At 55.9% G+C, this 19533-nt stretch overlaps 2 protein-coding genes across 2 annotated transcripts; one reads left to right on the plus strand and one right to left on the minus strand.

The window, feature by feature from the left end:
* Positions 1-3737: 3737 nt before the first annotated feature.
* DUOXA2 (dual oxidase maturation factor 2) lies at positions 3738-8667 on the plus strand (the record flags this gene model as incomplete). Its single annotated transcript, XM_082290650.1, has 6 exons — positions 3738-3884; positions 4018-4075; positions 6263-6397; positions 6575-6788; positions 7851-8065; positions 8474-8667. 6 exons carry the CDS (start codon positions 3738-3740, stop codon positions 8665-8667), a joined length of 963 nt encoding a protein of 320 aa, XP_082146776.1.
* A 3698-nt stretch (positions 8668-12365) lies between these two features.
* Positions 12366-18116, minus strand: DUOXA1 (dual oxidase maturation factor 1; the record flags this gene model as incomplete). The annotated part of the gene is made up of 6 exons (XM_082290462.1): positions 12366-12574; positions 13205-13419; positions 15947-16160; positions 16338-16472; positions 17021-17078; positions 17970-18116. The coding sequence occupies 6 exons, from the start codon at positions 18114-18116 to the stop codon at positions 12366-12368; spliced, it is 978 nt and encodes a 325-aa protein (XP_082146588.1).
* Positions 18117-19533: the final 1417 nt, after the last annotated feature.

Raw genomic sequence — 19533 nt, forward strand, 5'->3', positions numbered from 1 at the left:
GTCCTTGTGAGTGCCAGCTAATTTCTATCTCTGGTGGGACACGCTTGGGGGCTGTCGCCTTACCCCACCCACCAGTCAGTCTTAGGATTTCAGAACAGGCTACATCTCCCCAGCCTTGGATCCCAGAGTATCCTGGACACGTGCACACCCCATGGACAATGTGCACACAGGGACGAGTGGTGTCTCCAGCTTCCCCCTAGGGCGGGGTGCCCCGGTGCCCCCGAGCACAGCAGAGACTCCGTCCCCTGGAGGAACACGAGGGGTCTCTCTCTGCCTGTGCCTGCGGCAGGGACACGCTCTGTCCCATGCCTGCTCCCTCACCGGCAGGGATGTGCGTGGCTCCACCGCACCCTGCAGGTGAGGACACGCACGGCCCCGTCTCACCGTCCTCACACATCACCCAGAGCCCTCCAGCCCTGAGGACGGGCAGTGACACGGGGACACGACCCGAGCCCTTCCATGCCCCGGGCACGGCCCCATCCCAACGTGTCCCCACAGCAGGAGAAAGCGGGAGCAGCACGGGCCCCTGTCCCCTCCCGAAGTGACAACAGACCCCCCGCCCCCGGTGACAGCGTGCACGGCCCTGGCCACCGCGTCCCCGGGCGGGGCAGGGGGGTCACGCGCGCTCGCGGTCCCGCAGCTCCCACGCAAGCGGGAACACGCGCGGCCCCGATCCCGAGGAGCCACCCCACCCACGCAGGCAGGGACACGCGTGGCCTCGGTCCCCCAGACATCTTTCCAAGCGTGGACACTCGTGGCCCTCAAACACACCCCCAACGGGGAACGCGAGTGTCCCTGATCCCTCAGTCCCCCCCGCGCAAGCAAGGACACGCGCATCCCCAGCCCTTCTGTCTCCCTTTTCTCCACGCAAGCGGGGACACGCGTGTCCCGATCCCCGTCCCAGGCAGTGACCCGCGTGTCCCCGGTCCCCCGTGGGCGCTGAGGTGGCGGTGGCCTCACCTGCGTGCGGCGCGGCCGGAGTGCGGCGGGCGGGCGGGCGGTGCCGCGGGTTACATACGGCCCGCGCCGCCGCCGCCGCCTATAAGAGCGCTGCGGGACGGAGCCGCCCGAGCCGCCGCCTGCAGCAGCGGCAGCAGCAGCAGCAGGTAGGTGGTGTGAGGTGTGAGGTGTGAGGTGTGAGGTGTGAGGTGTGAGGTGTGAGGTGTGAGGTGTGAGGTGTGAGGTGTGAGGGACGGGCCCCCCCCGCCGCCCGCCCCGGCCCCTCTCTTTGCGAGCGGCCCCCGGCGCTGCCCGCCGTGCTCCGGGGGTCCCGGCTCGCAGGGACCGCGAGGGGAGGGTGCTCCCCGTCTGGAGCTAACCCTCGGTTTCTTCTATTCCACCCTGCTACAGGGTCGGGAAAGTGCAGTGAGGTTGGCCCCTCGCCCCTCCTTCTCCACCTGCCAATTGCAGCTCTGATGATTCAGTTTCCAGGGGACAGGATTTCTCTTTTTCCTACGGAGAATACCGATCTGCAGCCCTGAGCAGCCCAGCTAGGATTGCTTCTGGCTCTGCCACCGGGAGTTTTTGGCTGAGCACTTAAAAAAAATCCTTTTGTCTCGATTCATTCTGGAGCAGGGAAATGGAGTTTCTGTAAGGAGAAACTTCTGGGGTTTGGGCAAACTTTCTGCCTCCTTTGTCTTTCTCTCCAAGTCCAGAATATTTTAAAACATAAGATAAATCGTCTATTTCTGCCGAATTGCTGACCCTTCCTTGAAGATGTTTCCAGTCTTCCCCCCCTCCATACACTGTGGCAGAGGGAACCACAGGGGCTCTGAGGTCACAGCAATGCTTCAGTGTGGAGGATGCTTTCCAAGGTGCAACAAGTTCAGTTTCTCCTGCCATGAACTGTAGGCAAAACTTTTCCACTTGAAAGCTGCAAAAATGCCAAAGAGCTGGTCTTCTGTGAAGGGCAATCAAGGGAGAAAGATGGGCAGGCAGCAAAAGAGTTGTTTCCCTGGAAATTCTCTATAAAACAAGTCCCAGAAATTGCAAAGTGTACAGAAATACAGATATCCCTTGGTGTTGGTTGAAAATTAAATTTAGATTTAACAAGGCAGCATTCTCCTTGTTATGTTCTGGTTTCTCATTTCTTAAGCTGTGAAGAGTTGCATTTTAGTGAATATGGACTTGGAAATCTTTCTTTACTCCATTGTATCTCGTAGGAAATTTGGGCAAAGATACCAGGAAACAAGTGGAATTCAAGTCAGTAAGATTTAGTCTGTCCTAGGTTAAACTGCTCATTTATTTCTTTTCTTGCAGCAGCTCTGACTGTTCTGTGGGCACTTTTGCTGGATTTCGGTAGCATTGGGAATCAGCTACAGCTCCTGCTTGCCAGGTAATCATAGCACCTTCTCCGGGTTTGGCTTTCCAAGGAAAAAACCCAAAGTTCTTGCAGCAAAATAGCCCCAAAGAAGATTCGTAAGACCACATGACAGCTCTGCTAGTCTGGAGCAGAGACAAGATAAATTCAGGTCCAGATCTGTTGTAAAATCCCAGTCTCCATTAAACTCTTGGCTGTTATTATCTGGGTTACTGGACAGAAAATTATTCTCAAATCAAATACCGCTTTATGTATTGAAAAGCAATGCCGCTGTCCAAGCAAACTGTTTTATGATAGCTGTCGTGATCCCCACTCCCTTCTAGGGATTTGGGACCATTTTTTTTGTGGCTGAATTGCTCTGGGTTGGATCTTACCTAAAAATATGAGTAATACTGTTCTCGGAAAATGAGAATAAAATCACCTCCTCCGTACAGGGAGAGAATAAAACGCTGTTTGGCCAGGAATCAAATCAGCTCTGGCATTGCTGAGGTGGTTACATGCAGAGAGGCTATTAAATCAGCAAAACAGGAGGACTAAGCATGTTATCAATTTTATTAGAAAAGATCCAACTCAGGCACAGGAAGAAGGTGTGTAATTGCTGGAACTGGAGTGTCAGAGGAAGTTCAAAGTCATCTGTGGGATTGACACACCTTTTCAACTCATGTAATTCAGCTTCCTTTAGCATTGAGATGTGCTCCCGAAGTTTGTATGTTCTTTGGACTCTCATCCTGGGACTAGGGGCTGCTTCTGGCCCCTCTGGACCAAGTGCAGGACCAATCCTCCCTCTTCCTCTTCCTCCTTCACCAGACCAGCAGCTCTTGGGGAAAAGCTTCTTGGAGGAAACGGGCAGGAGTGGGAGTAGTGGGCTTTGTTCCACTTGGCACTGCTGGCCCTTGGCTGGAAATAATTTTGCTATTGTAAAATCCATGTTTTCAGTGGTTCCTTGTAATTTTGAAGGAAAACACTTCTGCAGGGGTCACTGGCTTGGGCACTTCCCCTAAGGGTTCACCCGAAAGCGGAAAGCCCTGGCTGCACCTGCTGGAGGGAAAGACCCGGCGCTGTCTGGGCAAGAGCTGCTCAACAGGTTCCTGCTCTGGGGCTGCTCCTCACCCTGCAGCAGCTCAGGGGCTCGTGGTTCCTTGGGCTGCCACAGTCCCTCGGGCTGCTGGAGCCCTGCCCCAGGCACCTCCTCTTCTCCACGGAGGGCTTTTGGGTGGCATGCTCTCTGCTGGGGAGTATTCCACCCTCCTGCTTGCTTGCAGCGTCACATTTCCTTGTCCCTCTGGGACTCTTTAGGCGAACCTCCCTCAGCTGGTTACTCCAGAGCTGAGCCATCACGGGCTGGAGGCATCCGGGCAGGGCAGTGCAGGGTCCCTGCTGTGACCACTCCTCTCCCACAGGCTTCTGGAGGTGCACGATGACTCTCTTTGATGGCGTCTACCCCTTCTACCCGCAGCAGAGGAAGGCTGCTGTGTTCGACATCAGGACCATCATAGTCATCGTGGTCTTCGGGACGCTGGCTTGCAGCTTTCTGCTCATCATCCCGGGCATCCGCGGACGGGCGGTGCGTGGCCCCGGGCACGGGCAACTGCTCCCCTTGTTCTGGCTGCTGGGACCCTCCGGGGTGGTTCAGGGTGAGGCAGGAGGAGAGCCGGGGTTGTTCGTCCCTGCCTGATGTCCCACCTCTCTCCCTGCAGAGGCTGTACTGGACTCTCCGTGTTCTCCTCAGCCTCTTCGTGGGAGTGGTGATTGTTGGTAAGTGCTGCGCAGCCCTCGGGGATGGGTCTGGGGGCGGGATTAAACCCTGGGGCAGGGTCTGTGTCTGGGAAATGGGAGCTGGGGTTGTGGGGTCTACCTCACTCACCCCTGCTCTGCAAAGCAGTTGCGTATCTTCCCAAAATGGCTTTCCCTTCCCTGGTACGGGGGCTGAAGGCGCTCGGAGGTGCCCATGGTTACTTCTGGGAGCTTTGCTGGCTGTAACTCAACCCGCCCCAGCTCGATCAGGCTGCACAGCCCCACATTCCTCTGACAGCGTCTGTGACCTGACACAGACAGGGTGCAGAAACAACCACAAAAGCGAGGATGAAATGCAAAGAGCAGATTTATTTTCATTACCTCACCCTCGGGAGGATCCCCAAAGCAGCACTGGGCAGGGACAAGGAGGGGACCGGCACCACGGAGCTCAGTCCATGCCAGAGGATCACCGAACCTGCTGTTTTCACCTGTATTTCAGGGATTTGTGCAGGTATAGTTCACTGATGTACTTTGATCTTTCCTGTAGCAGGGTAGGATCTCAAGCCTGTTCAATAGGTGCTTCTGAGCTGCCTAAGAGATGCTCTGCTTCTCCAACACACAAGGCTAGACAGTGGTTACTGTGATCTATGGGTTTTTCTACACCCCAGCTGCACCTCGGTTGAGTGTGTTTACAATCCTCCTCACCAATTTTCCATTATTTCCCTCACTGTGTGAGCCCTCTTGTGCTGCCTGGGGCTGCAGCCAGGATGCTTGGAGGATGTGAGGAGCCTTGCAGGGATGTGGAGGGAGCAGGTTGGAATAAAACACAGGCAGGGCAGAGGTTGCAGCAGTGGGGTAAAGACCTCCCAAGGAGCAAGGTCAGAGGAGAGGAAGGAGAGGACTTAATTTAGTAAAACCCAGGAAATCTTCTGTAGTAACTGGTAGTGGAAACCAGGCAGTGGGATTTCCAACTTGGACAGGGCAACAGGATGGGCAAGAAAAGGTGCACTGAGGGGACAGAAGACAACAGGTGGCGAGAGAAACCAACCCTGACCCTAAATCAAAGAATCCCTCCTGCTGTGAAGGACAAGTTGGATTACAGGACTGCTCGGAGAGGGATGATGAAGGGAGAGGGATAATGATAACCTAAAAGATTCAGCCCTGATTTGGCCAGGCACTGGAAGCAGGTAGCCAGACTGGGACCAGCTGCAGGATTCATGGACCATCCCGGCACGCTGTTGCCATCCTGGGGATGTCCAGGTTCTGGGAGATGCCACCAGAGCTGCCTGGGAGCATGGTGCCAGGCTGGAGGTGGCAGAGGGGTGGAGGCCAGGGCTGACTCCACAGCCCCCTGTCCGGGTCAGCCCTGGAGAGCCATCCAGCCCCGCTCTGTGACACGGCTGCAGCCGGGCTCTGCTGGGGCACATGGGAGGAACGAATTGTTCTGAAGCCAGAGTCAGAGTTTCTGTCTGGCAGCAGCAGGGCACACTGCAGCCAAAAAGCATTCCTGTGGAGCTCCCACTGCATCAGTGCCCTCACAAGTTGACTCAACAACTGAACATTTTCTCAGGAAAGTTTTGTTCACCCTGACATCAAATCATCGGCTTTACTTTCCACACCCACTGCAAAGTGGAAGTGCTTCAGGAGAGGATACCTTGTGCCAAAAAAAATATACCAGAAACGCTTCAAATTTTTCTTTTTCTCCCAGCTGGAAGGACTGTCTGAGCTGTGATGACACTTCCCACCCCTCTCCACTGCCTCCATTTGACAGTGACCTTTACTATTCACTAACAGTGCAATTTAGGGAGCTGAATGTGTGAAATGAGACTCACCCCTGTTCCTGTGGCTGACAAACAGGCTCATCTCTGAGCCTGGTCCCTGGGTGCTGTGGTGCTTGCCATGGCGGGGAGCTTGCAGGGAAGTTCTGGAGAGGATGTCCAAGGAGAAATCAGGTCATGATGTTCATCCCTGGGGATCTGAGCTCTGCTGCTCCCGGATCCAGGGAGTGGATGCTTAGCAAGGGGAGGTCCTGAGCTCTGCAGGGTGTGGGAGCTGGTTGGGGCACATCCTGGTGGCTGAGTCAGCACTCCTAACACTCCCTTGCAGTGCCATGGTGGGAATGCTGCCACTCGCCTGTGATTCTCCCCTTGAGCACAGCAAGGCCTGAAACTGGCCCTGCTTTAACCCCGCTTTAATTCTTCCTGGCAGTTGTCCAGTTCACAGGAGACTGGGAGACAGGCTGGGTGCAGGCAAACACCTCCTACAAGTCCTTCAGCCGTGCCCAGGTGGACGTGGACATTGGGCTGCACATCGGCCTGGCGGGGGTGAACGTCACACTCAGGGGTGAGTCTGACGTCTCCATCTGGAGCTCTGGAGTGGCCATGGCCCCAGGAGGTCTCCAGCTGCTCTGGAGGGGCCCTTGGTCTGTCTGGAGGCTCCTGGGACCCTGCTGTGCCCATGCTCCTGGCTGGCAGTGCCCAGGTGCTGGCACAGCAGGAGCTCAGCTCACCCCTCCTGCAGGAAACCCAGTGCACCAGATCAACGAGACCATCAACTACAACGAGCACTTTCCCTGGAACTTCGGAGCGGATTACGACCGCAGCTACAGCGAGGGGCTGGAGAAGGGGCTGCCCAGCCCCATCCTCTACGTGGCAGAGAAGTTCAGCAGTCAGAGCCCGTGTGCCGTGCACAGGCAGTACCGCATCGCCGGCCACTACGCCTCAGCCATGCTCTGGTGAGCCCTGTCCCATCCTGCTGCAGGCACGGGAGGTGCAGGGATGTGAAGGGCTTGGCTGCCTTTCCCCCAGCCTTTGGGATGGGTGGGATTGCCTCCTTCCGAGAGGGACGCTGTGTGCATGGAGGGGTCCCTGCCAGGCACTGTAGACACTTTGGGATGAGCGTAGAGGAAGTCCTGGTTCTCTCTGCTGGATAAACCCAGCAGGACTGAGCACAGGAGAGAGGAACGTGGTGCAGGTCCTTGCTGTGATGTGGTGATGATGGCAGAAGTCCATCCCCATGGATGGAGTTGAAGCTGCTGTACTTAGTAGCCCAGAGAGGCCCATGGACACATGAAGAACTCCCCCAACCTCCCCTGTGAGTGTATTTTGTACCTAAGATTGGGATCAGGTGAGGAAAAGATGCTGCTGCTGTTTCTGTGGAGTTGATCTGGACTCCTTGGCAAGGTCAGAGATATGCCACTGCCCACCTGGGCTGGGTGAGAACTGATCCCCAGCTGGCAGGGGATGGTCCCTTCTCCCACATTGTTGGCCATCAAGAGCCATTGCAGTGCTGTTCTCCCTGCTTGATGTTTGACAGCAGGGACACAGAAACTAGGGAAGGATGCCATGGAACGAGACCTCCTGGTCTATAGCTGAGGGCTTCCTCTGTAGCCCAACTCCTCAGCAAGTGCAGAGCTTTGCCTGCTCCTGCATTTATCCCAGCCCTGGTGCTGCTCTCAGGGTCTGTGCTGCCCCGCATGTGGAAGGGCAGGGAACTGGCATGGTCCAGATACACCGAGTGGGCTGCCACAGCCTCCTTGAGGCTGGTCCTGTCTGTGGGCTGAGCAACAGGAAGAGGAAATCTGTGTTTCTGCCCTTTGGGTGCAGCAGTGTGAGCCTTGCATGTGTGCTTGCTCAGCGTGGGGATTAGGGATCGTTCCTGCCTGCCCACAGAGCTTCTCCACCTGTACAGTGCACTCTGGAGCCCAGATTCCTCCTCCCTCTTGGAAATCCTCACACACAGCATCCTAATCCGTGGCACTCGCACCATTCATCTGTTGGTCTTCTCTTGTCTCCAGGGTAGCCTTTTGCACATGGATCATCTCCAACATTCTTTTCTCCATGCCTGTCCTTGTTTATGGAGGATACATGCTCCTGGTCACAGGGGCCTTCACCATCTTCTCTCTGCTCTCGTTCTCCACCGTGAGGAACTCCCCGATGTGTCTGATCCAGATTGGGACCGGGACCCTGCACGTAGCTTACGGGGGATCTTTCTGGCTCATGCTAGCAATTGGTAAGAACATCAGGGTGCCCCAGGTCACATCACTGTGTCCCTCTGGATGTACAAGAGTCCCATTGCTTCCCTCCCAGGTGGGAAGTGCAGCTCCCCAGAGCCCCAGCCTGTGCCTTGGCAAAGCAGATCCTGGCAGAGATGTGGAGAGGGATAGGAAAAGGGGAAACACCATCTCAAGGGCGGTGGAGGCGTTTTTAGCTCCTGAGGTGCAAAGACATTGGAATCACTTGCCTGGGTTTTCAGACCTGTGCCTGGGCTTTAAGATGCTCAGAACAGCTCACACAATAGAAGGTGACCTTCCATAAGCAAAGGCATTGTCCTCTGGCAGGGGACCATCCGAGAAGAGCTGTTGGGTGGGGACAGTGCTGGAATGACAGGAACCCAATCAGAGAGCGTGTTTGTTTCCAGGCCTGCTCTGTTTTGTGGCTGGGATCACCATCGTGGCGATGCACCACCTCAATCTGGACCTGCTGAAAGCCTTCTTTGATCTCCGTGAGGACAAAGCAGAGGAGTACCAGGAAATGCCCGAGGTGTTCATCAACCCTCATTTTGTGGACAAGGGCCCGTCTCCTTCTCAACCCTCTGAAATCAACAGCATCTAGAAGAAAGTTCTCACTCCTTCCCTGAAGATGGACCCAAAAGGGCAGATCACAGACTCTTCTTGATGTCCCCAGAGACGCATTATCCCATCCAACTGCCTTTGAAGTCCACGTTGGGATAGGTCCTTGCTGGCAAGTGCCTTCACAGACTGTATCTCCCTGGCAGTGCCCTCTGGAAGGGGCAGGCGGTGCTGGCAGGCTCCCAGCAGAGCAGCTCACAGCTCCAGAAACTTGAGCTGCACAGCCACCTGGGGATCCCTGTCCCAGGAGGAATGCCCTTCCTGCTCCGTGCCCTGCTACAGCACAGTGCAGGGATTCTCCAATGGTCTGTTCCTGCTGAAAATGAGAAGCAGCTCATGGGTGACATTTCTCCCTGGGAGCACCTGCCACTCCAAAAGCCAGGGATTACACCTGCTCATTTCTTTCCCAAACATGAAATTTCGTGGTTTAGGTGCGTCCAGGAAAGCCAGGCATGGATCCAGCTTCTGCAGGCTGGATGCTACAGGAGCTGGAATAAAAAAAACTGCTCCAGAAACAAAGACTGAGTAAATGTGCCACAGAGTTTGTTGTGGGGGATGTGGTGATGTGATCCCTTTCACTTCCAAATTTGGCCTTTATTAGACAAAACTTGTAGCTTAGTGTAGGCCAAAAAGGTGCCATAGGAAAGGAAGGAGAGAGAAGAATGAAGTTATCCCTGTCCAGCTGGAGCAGCAGGGGAGGGAGGGGAACCTGTCCCTCTGCCCCACTCAGGTGAGACCCCACCTGCAGAGAAGGACCTGGAGCTGCTGGAGAGAGTCCAGAGGAGGCCACAGAGATGCTTTGAGGACTGGAGCCCCTCTGCTCTGGAGCCAGGCTGGGAGAGCTGGGGGTGCTCACCTGGAGAGGAGAAGGCTCCAGGGAGAGCTCAGAGCCCCTTGCAGGGCCTGAAGGGGCTCCAGGAGAGCTGGAGAGGGACTGGGGACAAGGCATGGAGGGACAGGACACAGGGAATGGCTTCCCACTGCCAGAGGGCAGGGCTGGATGGGATATTGGGAAGGAATTGTTCCCTGGCAGGGTGGGCAGGCCCTGGCACAGGGTGCCCAGAGCAGCTGGGGCTGCCCCTGGATTCCTGGCAGTGCCCAAGGCCAGGCTGGACACTGGGGCTTGGAGCAGCCTGGGACAGTGGTAGGTGTCCCTGCCCATGGCATGGGGTGGAATGAGATGAGCTTTTTCAAACTATTCTGGGATTCTATATCTGAATGCTGGAAGCCTGGGCACCTTCATTCCAATTAATTGTAAAGTACAAAATTTCCGTATTTTGAGTTTTCTTTCTGAGAAAAGACCCTTGCTGGTAAGTTACTTATTTCTGTCAGATGGTATTGTGTGTCACTAGCGTGGTTTGTTCTGCACAGGAATTATTTTCAATAAAACTTTACTAAAACCCCTGTCCTTTGAAACACTCTGGGCATTTGGGGGGCTGGTTTCTCAAGGAGGGGCCATGGGGCACAGCTGAAGCTCTTGCACTTCTGGCAAGCCTCCAGCAGCAGCATCCTTCCCATGGGGACAAAAGTCTCCCTGGCACATTTCAGGGTCAGCCACTAAGAAATCTTTGTCATGAGGAGCTGTGAAGCGATGGGAGAGCCTCCAAAGGACTTTAACGAGCTGAGGGCTGGGACCAGAGCTGTGAGATTAAACACGGGACGGCCGGGATTTCTGCAGCAGGTCTTGCACGGGGCCAGCAGAGCTGTGACAGCGACAGTGACGCGATGGGGGATGCAGAGACCCTTCACGCACTGCAGGGGCGGGTCAGGACGGACGGGGCTGGCTGTGCCAGGGGACTGGCCACCTGCAAGAACATGTGGAGGCGGGCGGCTTCTTCCCTTGGCTCCACACGGACGGGCACAGCCAGGGCCGCTGCTCGGGGGTGATTATTGTGCCTCACCAGGTCGCAGCAGCTTCTGCAGTTGCCCTGTAAGAGCCGTGGTTGAGCAGCCCCTGCTTTGTGCTGCTGCAGGTCCCACCTCCTCCCTCCACCACAGCTCCCAGCTCAGTTTCCTGGCTGGACTGAGGTGGTGTTGGACAACAAGAGGTAAAATGATCACCACTAAATCCCCGGCTCTTGGCCCATGTGGACTCTGGCCCCCCAGTGTCCAGGGAATCTGGCATCCAGCCAGAGTCAGTGCCAGCAATGGAAAAAGCACTGTGAGCATCTCAGGGAGCGCAGCCTGGGGCTCTGCGAGGACCGTGGCACCCTGGTGGCACTCACTGCAACCACCACGGCATCTGGCAGGTGGCCACTGCCCTGCTCCCCAGGCAGGAACACACCAGGGAAAGGTTTTTGAGGCCTGAATTTCGACTGACTAAATCAAAGGCATTTGTTGCACCTTGGATTTGGCCCATCTGCAGGCTGGAGCATCTCCTGATAGGTGTCCTTGGAAACATCCCAGCTGAGATCTCCCAAGCCGAAGGAGTTCAGCTCCAAACCCTGTTGGGTCCTCTAGGTTCTCATTGAAGGCTCTTCCCACTGGAATGGGATGGGAGAGGATGCCGTGGCTGAGCTCCTCCTCCCCAGAGGGCCTGGTCCATGGTGGTTCCTCTGCAAACCTCTCTGCAGGGCTGGATATCGCTCCCATCAAACCTCCCACACACTCAGGGGCATGCCAGGAACTAAAGTCCTCCCATATTCCCCCTGCTTGTTTGCTGGGGATATTCCAATACCCTCTTTAGGGTGCACTGACTTGGCTTCATTGCCCCACACTGGCTGGCCCTGGTTAGGTGCCCCATTCAGGACCACAAAAGGTCTCTGCCTTTTCTTTATCCCTTCCCTGTGGCTGCCACATCACAGCAACAGCCCTCAGAGGGACACCTCTATCAACAGGCAAGTGAAAGGCCAGGTCAAACACTTTATGGAGATAGAGGGGAAAATAAACCAGCACAAAACAGAAAAAAAGTAGTGAAACCCTGAGAGAGGCAAAGGGGGGCAAAGCTGAAGCGTGCACCCTCCCTGCCAGCGTGGCCAAGGGTCCTGCTGGCTGCCCAAAGCCCAGAGTGGCTTGGACAATTCTGCCTTGGAAGTGCAGAATTTCAGCGTCTCTTGCCCCTGACATGAGGATTTCCACAGCTGGGCAGGAGGAACCCAGACTGCAGGCACTGCTCCCCTCTCCCTAATTGGTTATAGCTGGTCTCCAAGGCACTGCTGCACCTCCCTTCCCACCTCCTCCTCTCCTTCCCTCCACCCAGCCTGGTACCTCCAGCATCCTACTAAATCATATTCCTCTTTGCCATCCTGCTCTTCACCCCATACCAAGAGATGTTGGGTACAGGGCACCCTGGGCAGCGCAGCTCCATCTGCACCTCCTGGCTGCTGATGGGAAGAGCATCCAAGGGCAGGGGGACTTTTCGAGGGTTTTCAGGGTGAGGGGGCTCTTGTGGGGGCTCTACTTCTCTTTGGTTCGTATCTATGAGTCTGCAGTTACTTACTTTCCTCCCAGTTTATTCTGGTTTAATCTCTGTGTCCTGGGGAAGACACAGGAATGGACAGAGGGGAAGGGCAGAAAAACAGAACAACAAAAAAAAAGGCAAACTGTTGTATTTGAGACATCTTTTCAGATCTGGATATTCTCATCACTTGGCTCTTGTCATGTCTCTTCCCACCTGGCCTCTTGATGGATTTGGTGAATTCAGGAGCAGCATCTCCAGGCCTTGCCCTGCCTCCCTGTGCCTCAGAGCTGGGTGGCTGTCACCTGGCAGAGCTCACCCAGGGGGACCATGAGCACATCCTGTGCAGAGCAGCTGGGCTCAGCTGGCAGGCAGGACTTGTCCCACACCTCCTCTTTGCTGCTCTTGTCCAGGCTAAAGATGAGCTTCAGCTTCTCTGGCTGCACGGAGTTGAGGATGATGATGGCCAGCCCCAGGAGCAGGCACAGCAGCCCTGCAATGCACGGTGACACACAGTGACACCACTGCAGGAGTCCTGCTGGCTCCCAGCTCCATCCAGACCCAGCTGGGCACCAGGGACATGTGCCATCACCTGGCATGTCAGGGGAAGGTGCTGATTTCTCTTTCCCCATCTTGATTTTAGCATCGCTTTGGGCTCCCCAGTACAAAAGAGAGGTCCATAAACTGGGGCAGAGAGTTGGGGATGGAGCCCACTGTGCACAGGGAAAGGCTGGAGGACCTGGGCTTGTTTAGCCTGAAAAAGAGGATTATCCAGGGGGAATTCATTACTCTCTGCTACTGGAAAAGGGCTGGTCTCCCTGGAGTTGGATGTTGTAGCATGGAAAATTCTGGTTTGATTAAAGGAAACAATTGCTGTCCGGATGTGGGGCAGGTCCTGAAAGGCAGAGGGAATCTCTATCCAGCAGGGAACTTCAGACATTCAAATCTCTTGACTGCTCTTCTCTTTTTCTCCCCAACCTTGATAATTCTAATCTAAAATCTTCTAACCCAAAATTATCGTTTTCTGTGACCAGCCATGGAGAAAGAAGGGATGAGGTGCTGTTGGGGCATCATCTCTGCAGGGAGGGACAAGAAAAGCCCCAGAAGCAAGCTGAGCACTCACCTGTCGCTAATGTGAGCCAAAAGGATTCGCCATAGTCTGTTCTCAAGGAAACTGGGCCGAACTGGATGGGGCACTTCGGGGTGTTTCTCATGGTGAAGAAGAAGAGCAGTGAGAAGAGGATCAGAGCAGCAGTCAGCAGAAGCATGTGGCCACCATAGAGCAGGATGGACATGGAGAAGAGCAGGATGGAAATGAGCCATGTGCAAAAGGCCAGCCTGCAAAAGGACCACAAAACCGAGCAGAAAACATCAGGCTTAGAATATCTACTCAGGATCTCCTCTCCATGTTCCAATGGAGGGATAAAGCCCTGGGCAACCTGGTCTAGCTGGCCTTGCTTCAGCAGATAGCTGGACAGCCTGATCTGAAGAGGTCCCTCACAACCCAAGCAGTTCTGTAATGACACGAGTGCTGGAGCTGTGGGACAGATCCCTCAGCGGTGCAGAGCCATCTCCACACCTGGGAACATTCAGTGTTGAACTCCCTGAAGCCCCCAAGCACCTTGGTATGGCTTTGGCATCAGCCCTGCTCTGAGTATGGGACTGGAGGAGAAATCTCTGGAGGTTCCTGTGAGGGACTGAAATGTTAATATTTAATAGCACAAACATTTGGCCATTTGCAGAGGCAGCAGATGCTTTGCTGGGCCTGGGTTTGCATCCCACGAGAGGGAAGGAGGGGTTTTGGGTGTGTGGTGGCATACCCTCCAATGGGTGTCAGACAGAGGACCCAGCCCAGAAGCTCTGGGTTTTGAGCCAGGTGAGGGAGAAGGCTGATAAAAAGCAGACCCTGGAGAGGCAGGGTGGTGTTTATTATCGTGCCAATGTCCCGTTACACAACTGGCTCAGCTGGAAAACTTGCCCTCCCTTCCGGGGAAGGTCCCGTTCACACGGGATGGGAAGTTGTTCCCGCTCACACCTCGGCCTGAGGGCTTGCATCCCTTCTGAAGGGGCAGAACCGGTTCAACGCTGGTGTGAGAGGCAGGGTCATGTCTTAGAAGGGATAATGAACCATTGAAGACCCCTGAAGCACCTCCAGGGTCTGAGCCCTTCCACCATAAAAATACACCTGATCCACAGCGTTGCAAAGGGTAGGAGTCACCCTGCAGGGAAGGAACCTGGGCGTTCCCACCTGAACCTGAACCTGCACTGAACTCTGAGTTTGGTGGGACCCCCACCACTGAGAAGACCAGAAGAAGAGGATCAATGGGACACCGTCTGGTTCCATGGGTGGTCATATTTTTCACTTAATCTGTCTCTCTCTCACTCTTTCTCCTCCCCCCTTTCCTTTTCTATTTCTTTCTGTCTTTGTCTACCTCATATTTACCGTGACATAAAATCCATACTGTCGATGTCAGCATATGGTCTCGTTTGCACCTTAATTTGGGCGAGGTGTCTCTCTAACAATCAGATCTTAACAGTCCCTCCAAAGTAACTTTTTTCTGATTCTTGTGATTGTCCACAACGGGCCACCCCCAGGCAGTTCCCACGTGTTCAGAGGAACAATGGCATCGAGGGACACCTTTGTTTGGAGAACTGCACCATGAGCCGTGCCCACACCTGATTCAGCACCTGGAGTGTACCCAGCTGCCAGCCCTACCCTGTAGGTTCAGCACCCTGGGGGGTGAGCCTAACAAATTTTTCTGATCCCAAGGAAAAAACCAAAAAATAAGGTTTTTGTGAACATTTCTGCTTTGAAGTACAGGAATGTTTGGGTGGGGATAATTATTTTTCCTGAAAATAAAAAAGGAGATGGGTAGAGGGACCTGGAACCTCCATTCACGGGGGAATTGCAAGGCTCGCTCTTCCCTGCGGTGCCTTTCCCACAACCTCTGAGACTTCACAATCACAACACACACAAAGGGCTCTCAGCTTCATACCAACAGATGAGCTCTGAGCACCCTCTTGATGGTCCCTCCTGCTCCCCTTGGGCAGGTCTGTGACCACTTGGATGTGCAAAAGAAGACCCTTCACAGCCTGTCTTAACTGGGACTCTCTATCTTGGTCCTTGGGAGAGATCTCGAACCATGAGCCCCACAGCTGCGTCTGTTTTCCCTTAAATGAAGAATAATTTTTCTCAGACTACAGTTCTGTACATCAAGGCAGGGAACACATAAGAGGAGTCTGGAGCCATCGACAAAAGATGCTCCAAGGGTGGAGCCCCTCTGCTCTGGAGCCAGGCTGGGAGAGCTGGGGGTGCTCACCTGGAGAGGAGAAGGATCCAGGGAGAGCTCAGAGCCCCTTGCAGGGCCTAAAGGGGCTCCAGGAGAGCTGGAGAGGGACTGGGGACAAGGCATGGAGGGACAGGGCAAGGGGGAAAGGCTTCAAACTGCCAGAGAACAGGGATGGATGGGATATTGGGAAAGAATTGTTCCCTGTGAGGGTGGTGAGGCCCTGGCACAGGGTGCCCAGAGCAGCTGTGGCTGCTCCATCCCTGGAATTGTCCAAGGCCAGGTTGGACAGGTCTTGGAGCAACCTGGAATAGTGGCAGGTGTCCCTGTCCATGGCAGGGGGTTGGAGCAACATAAGCTTTAAGATCCCTTCCGACCCAAATCACTCTGCGATTCACAATTCTATGGATCTGTGACAGGCCAGGAAGCACGAGAACCCCAGATTCTGCAGAAAGCCAAGGCTTTGGCACGGCCTTACAGCGATGAGGGTGGCTCAGTAAAACTCCCTGTGCTGTCCCTGGCTCTTTCCAGCTCCCCCTCCCTGCAGGGGACAGGGCTGACCCCTCGCCGTAACTCACCACAGTGCGAGGGCCGCGTAGTGGCCGGCGATGCGGTACTGCCTGTGCACGGCACACGGGCTCTGACTGCTGAACTTCTCTGCCACGTAGAGGATGGGGCTGGGCAGCCCCTTCTCCAGCCCCTCGCTGTAGCTGCGGTCGTAATCCGCTCCGAAGTTCCAGGGAAAGTGCTCGTTGTAGTTGATGGTCTCGTTGATCTGGTGCACTGGGTTTCCTGCAGGAGGGGTGAGCTGAGCTCCTGCTGTGCCAGCACCTGGGCACTGCCAGCCAGGAGCATGGGCACAGCAGGGTCCCAGGAGCCTCCAGACAGACCAAGGGCCCCTCCAGAGCAGCTGGAGACCTCCTGGGGCCATGGCCACTCCAGAGCTCCAGATGGAGACGTCAGACTCACCCCTGAGTGTGACGTTCACCCCCGCCAGGCCGATGTGCAGCCCGATGTCCACGTCTACCTGGGCACGGCTGAAGGACTTGTAGGAGGTGTTTGCCTGCACTGAGCCCGTCTCCCAGTCTCTGGTGAACTGGACAGCTGTGAAGACTCCAGGGGTTAGTTACAGCCTGGCAGCAAGATGTCTGGTGCTGGAAGCACCTGCCAGGACAGTCACCATTGTCTGAGCATCCCCTACCTCACCCCAAGGTCATGACTGGGCTGGGGCAAAGTCCTGTATGTCCTTCCTCAATATCAACCCTGGTCCATGACCCTGAAAGCCCCATTTGGGTTGGTTTCTCCCCAGCCCTGGTGCAGATCCTAACCCTGGGGCTGATGTGTGGGCACTGTCTGGGCACTGCTTCTCATCTAAGCCCCTGCCAATTTGCCTGAACCCCTGGAAGCTGGTGGTGGGCTTTTGGTGACTGCCCTGGACATGACCACCAGTCTTCAGCCTGGAGACAGATGGGTGCTTGCACCTTCCACCAGTTGCTGGAACCAGGCCCCAGACAAAAGACATGTGTCCATCTTCCCCATGAACTCACCCTACAGGCTGGTCTTAGGCCTTGGCTGGTCTCTTCACCCTCCCCCACCTTTGCCTTCCATGTCTTGGGCATCCACGAGCTTCCCCCCAGGACCCCAGTACTCACTGAGCACCACTGCTCCCATGAAGAGTCCCAACACCAAGCGCAGGAACCAGAAGAGTCGCTGTAAGGGGTGAGCAGAGTGCAGGGACCGGTATCAGTCAGATTTTGCCGTGGACACCTCAGGCACCAAGCGTGGAATTCACCAGATGGTGAGAAATAGACCTGTTCCTCCCCTGGGGAGTCACCCCATGTGCTTTGTGGGTGGGTGGCATGGGGGATACATGTGGCCAGGGCATCCCTGCCATGGTGGGGGGGAGGCAGCAGGGAGATCCAGATAGAGACAGAAGATCAAAAGGACCCACTGGAGAAAGCTGTGACGTCCCCTTTTTTGGGAAGGAGGGTGGAGACATTCCTCCTAACAGTCTTCAGCTGGAATTTCCACACTTATCCAAACCTCATGTGTTTGGGCCTGTTGACAGCTGGCCACAGCTTTAGACAAAAGGAGTGACTGAGCATTTGTAGAGTGTCCCCTGGGGGACAGAAGCCCCTCAGCCAGCCCTGCTGCAAAACTGGGCACACAACAAGCACCCAATGTGGCTCACAGCGGGGTCTGTTGGCCACGCAGAGCCCAGCGAGCAGTGCTGGGACATGCCTGGTACACACCTCCTGTTTTTACTGAGGTTTCTGGGAAGGTGGGGTGAGATCTTTGAGCCTCACCCTGCTGCTCCACTCTGGTGAAATCATTCAGGCTTGTTCACAGAGAAATCCAGACAAGATAGATCTGGCTTCCTCAGAAATCTGGGGTGGTGGTGTTTGGTGTCTCTGGGATGGGTGTGCCTGCTTGGACGGGCTAGAGCTCAGCCCCATGGCTCTCTAGAGATCCCAGAGCCCTGGCCCTGAACCTGTGGGCAGGTTTGCTTGCCAAGTCTGTTATCGAGGCTGGGAAGGAAGAGGAATGTGGGATGCAGAGGCAGGGACCAGAGGTCTGAACTGCCCCTGCCCCTCCACTTACCCCCCTGCCCCGGATCCCTGGCAGGATGATGATGAACATCAACAACATGGAGAGGAAGACGGTGACGATGACAGCCCGGGTGGTGTCAAAGGGGAAGCAGGCATTGGCTCCAGGGTAGAAGGGGTAGGAGCCATCCCACAGCGTCATCTTGCTGCCTGGAAGGACTGGAAATTGGCACCCAGATGAGAGAAAATCATCTCCACACTTCCACTCCACCCAGCCTTCTCCACGGAACCACCTCCTGCCCCCTTGCCAGCACTCTGCTGGTCCCGGACACGGCTGTGCGTGCACCTCAGTGCCCCTTGGACTCTGCAATCCCGCACCGGGCATGCACTCAAGCATCTCCTGCGGGAGCCCTCCATCTTCCCGGCGTACAGGGTTGGAGCCACCAGGGCATCAGGTTGTCCCCAAAGAGGGACAGCAAAACACGCAAACACCTCTGGGCTGCTCACTCCCCTCCTCTGCCTGTTCTCCATCCCCAAAATCTTCCCTGTGCTCCCACCCTCCCTAGTTCAGCTCTTTATCCAGCAGCCTGGCTCCCTCTGTGCCCGGAGCTCTGGGTGAATCGCTGCAGGATGAGCCCCGCCGGGCTGCTCCTCGCTGGCCCGGCAGTGTCAGCTCCTCATCGTCCGAGGAAGCGGCAGGAACCCGGAGGGGACAGAGAAACTGCCCGTCCCTGCTGCGCTGTGCCGCCCACCCGGGACCCGCCTGGGGGAACGCTGGGACGCTGCTTGGGGGCGAAATGTTGTTTTCACCGCAGCACTCGACCAGCTCACTTTCCCGCTGGGAAAGGGCTGCCATTCCTCCCCGGGAATGGAGGCTATCCCTGCAGCAGCAGCAGAAACACCCACATCCCCTTCCCCACCCCGAGCCTACCTCCGCTGCGGCCGGTCCCGGGCTGGGAGCTGGGGCGTGCGCCGGGAAGCACCGAGACGAGCCGGGAAGCGCCGGGAAGCTCCGGGATGAGCCGGGATGCTGCCTGCCCGCCTCCCAGCGCTTCCTGCCAGGGCTGCGGGCGAGGAGCCAGCCTAGCGTGGAGTCACGGCTGTGTTTCTCCCGGTGCTTTTCAGGGTGCCCTCCTCCAAAGGCTGTTAGATCATCCAGCCGCTCCGGCCCTCCTGCTGAGCCCCAGGGCACACAGGGAAGCTACGGGCTGGCACAGTCCTGAGAGCGGTTTGCCTTCTTCTCCTTTACTTTTCTTGCAGAACAGTGCAAAGTCCAGTTCCACACGGCAGGAAGACCCTGGAGCTGCCAAGCCCCTGTGGATCCTTGTCCGAGACAGCAGAGGTCTTCAAAGCCCTCCCCTGCACCGCCTGGCGAAGGTTCCCAGCTGAGATCATCGAGCACGGGCTGTGGCTGCGTGGCCTCCTTGATGACCCTGCTCCTGGCCCCATCCTTGAGGGAGTTTCCCTGGGAAGGTCCTGGTTGGGCTGTTGGTCACCGGGCAAGGTGACACAGTGACTGGCACAGGGGACCAGCACAAAGGAATGGGTCTAGAGGTGCTCCCAGCTCCATGATGCAGAAGATGCTCAGCTTTGTAACCTGGCCACGGCATGGAGACCAT

This window comes from Coloeus monedula, assembly GCF_965178545.1.
Source record: "Coloeus monedula genome assembly, chromosome: 14".
Taxonomy (NCBI): Eukaryota; Metazoa; Chordata; class Aves; order Passeriformes; family Corvidae; genus Coloeus; species Coloeus monedula.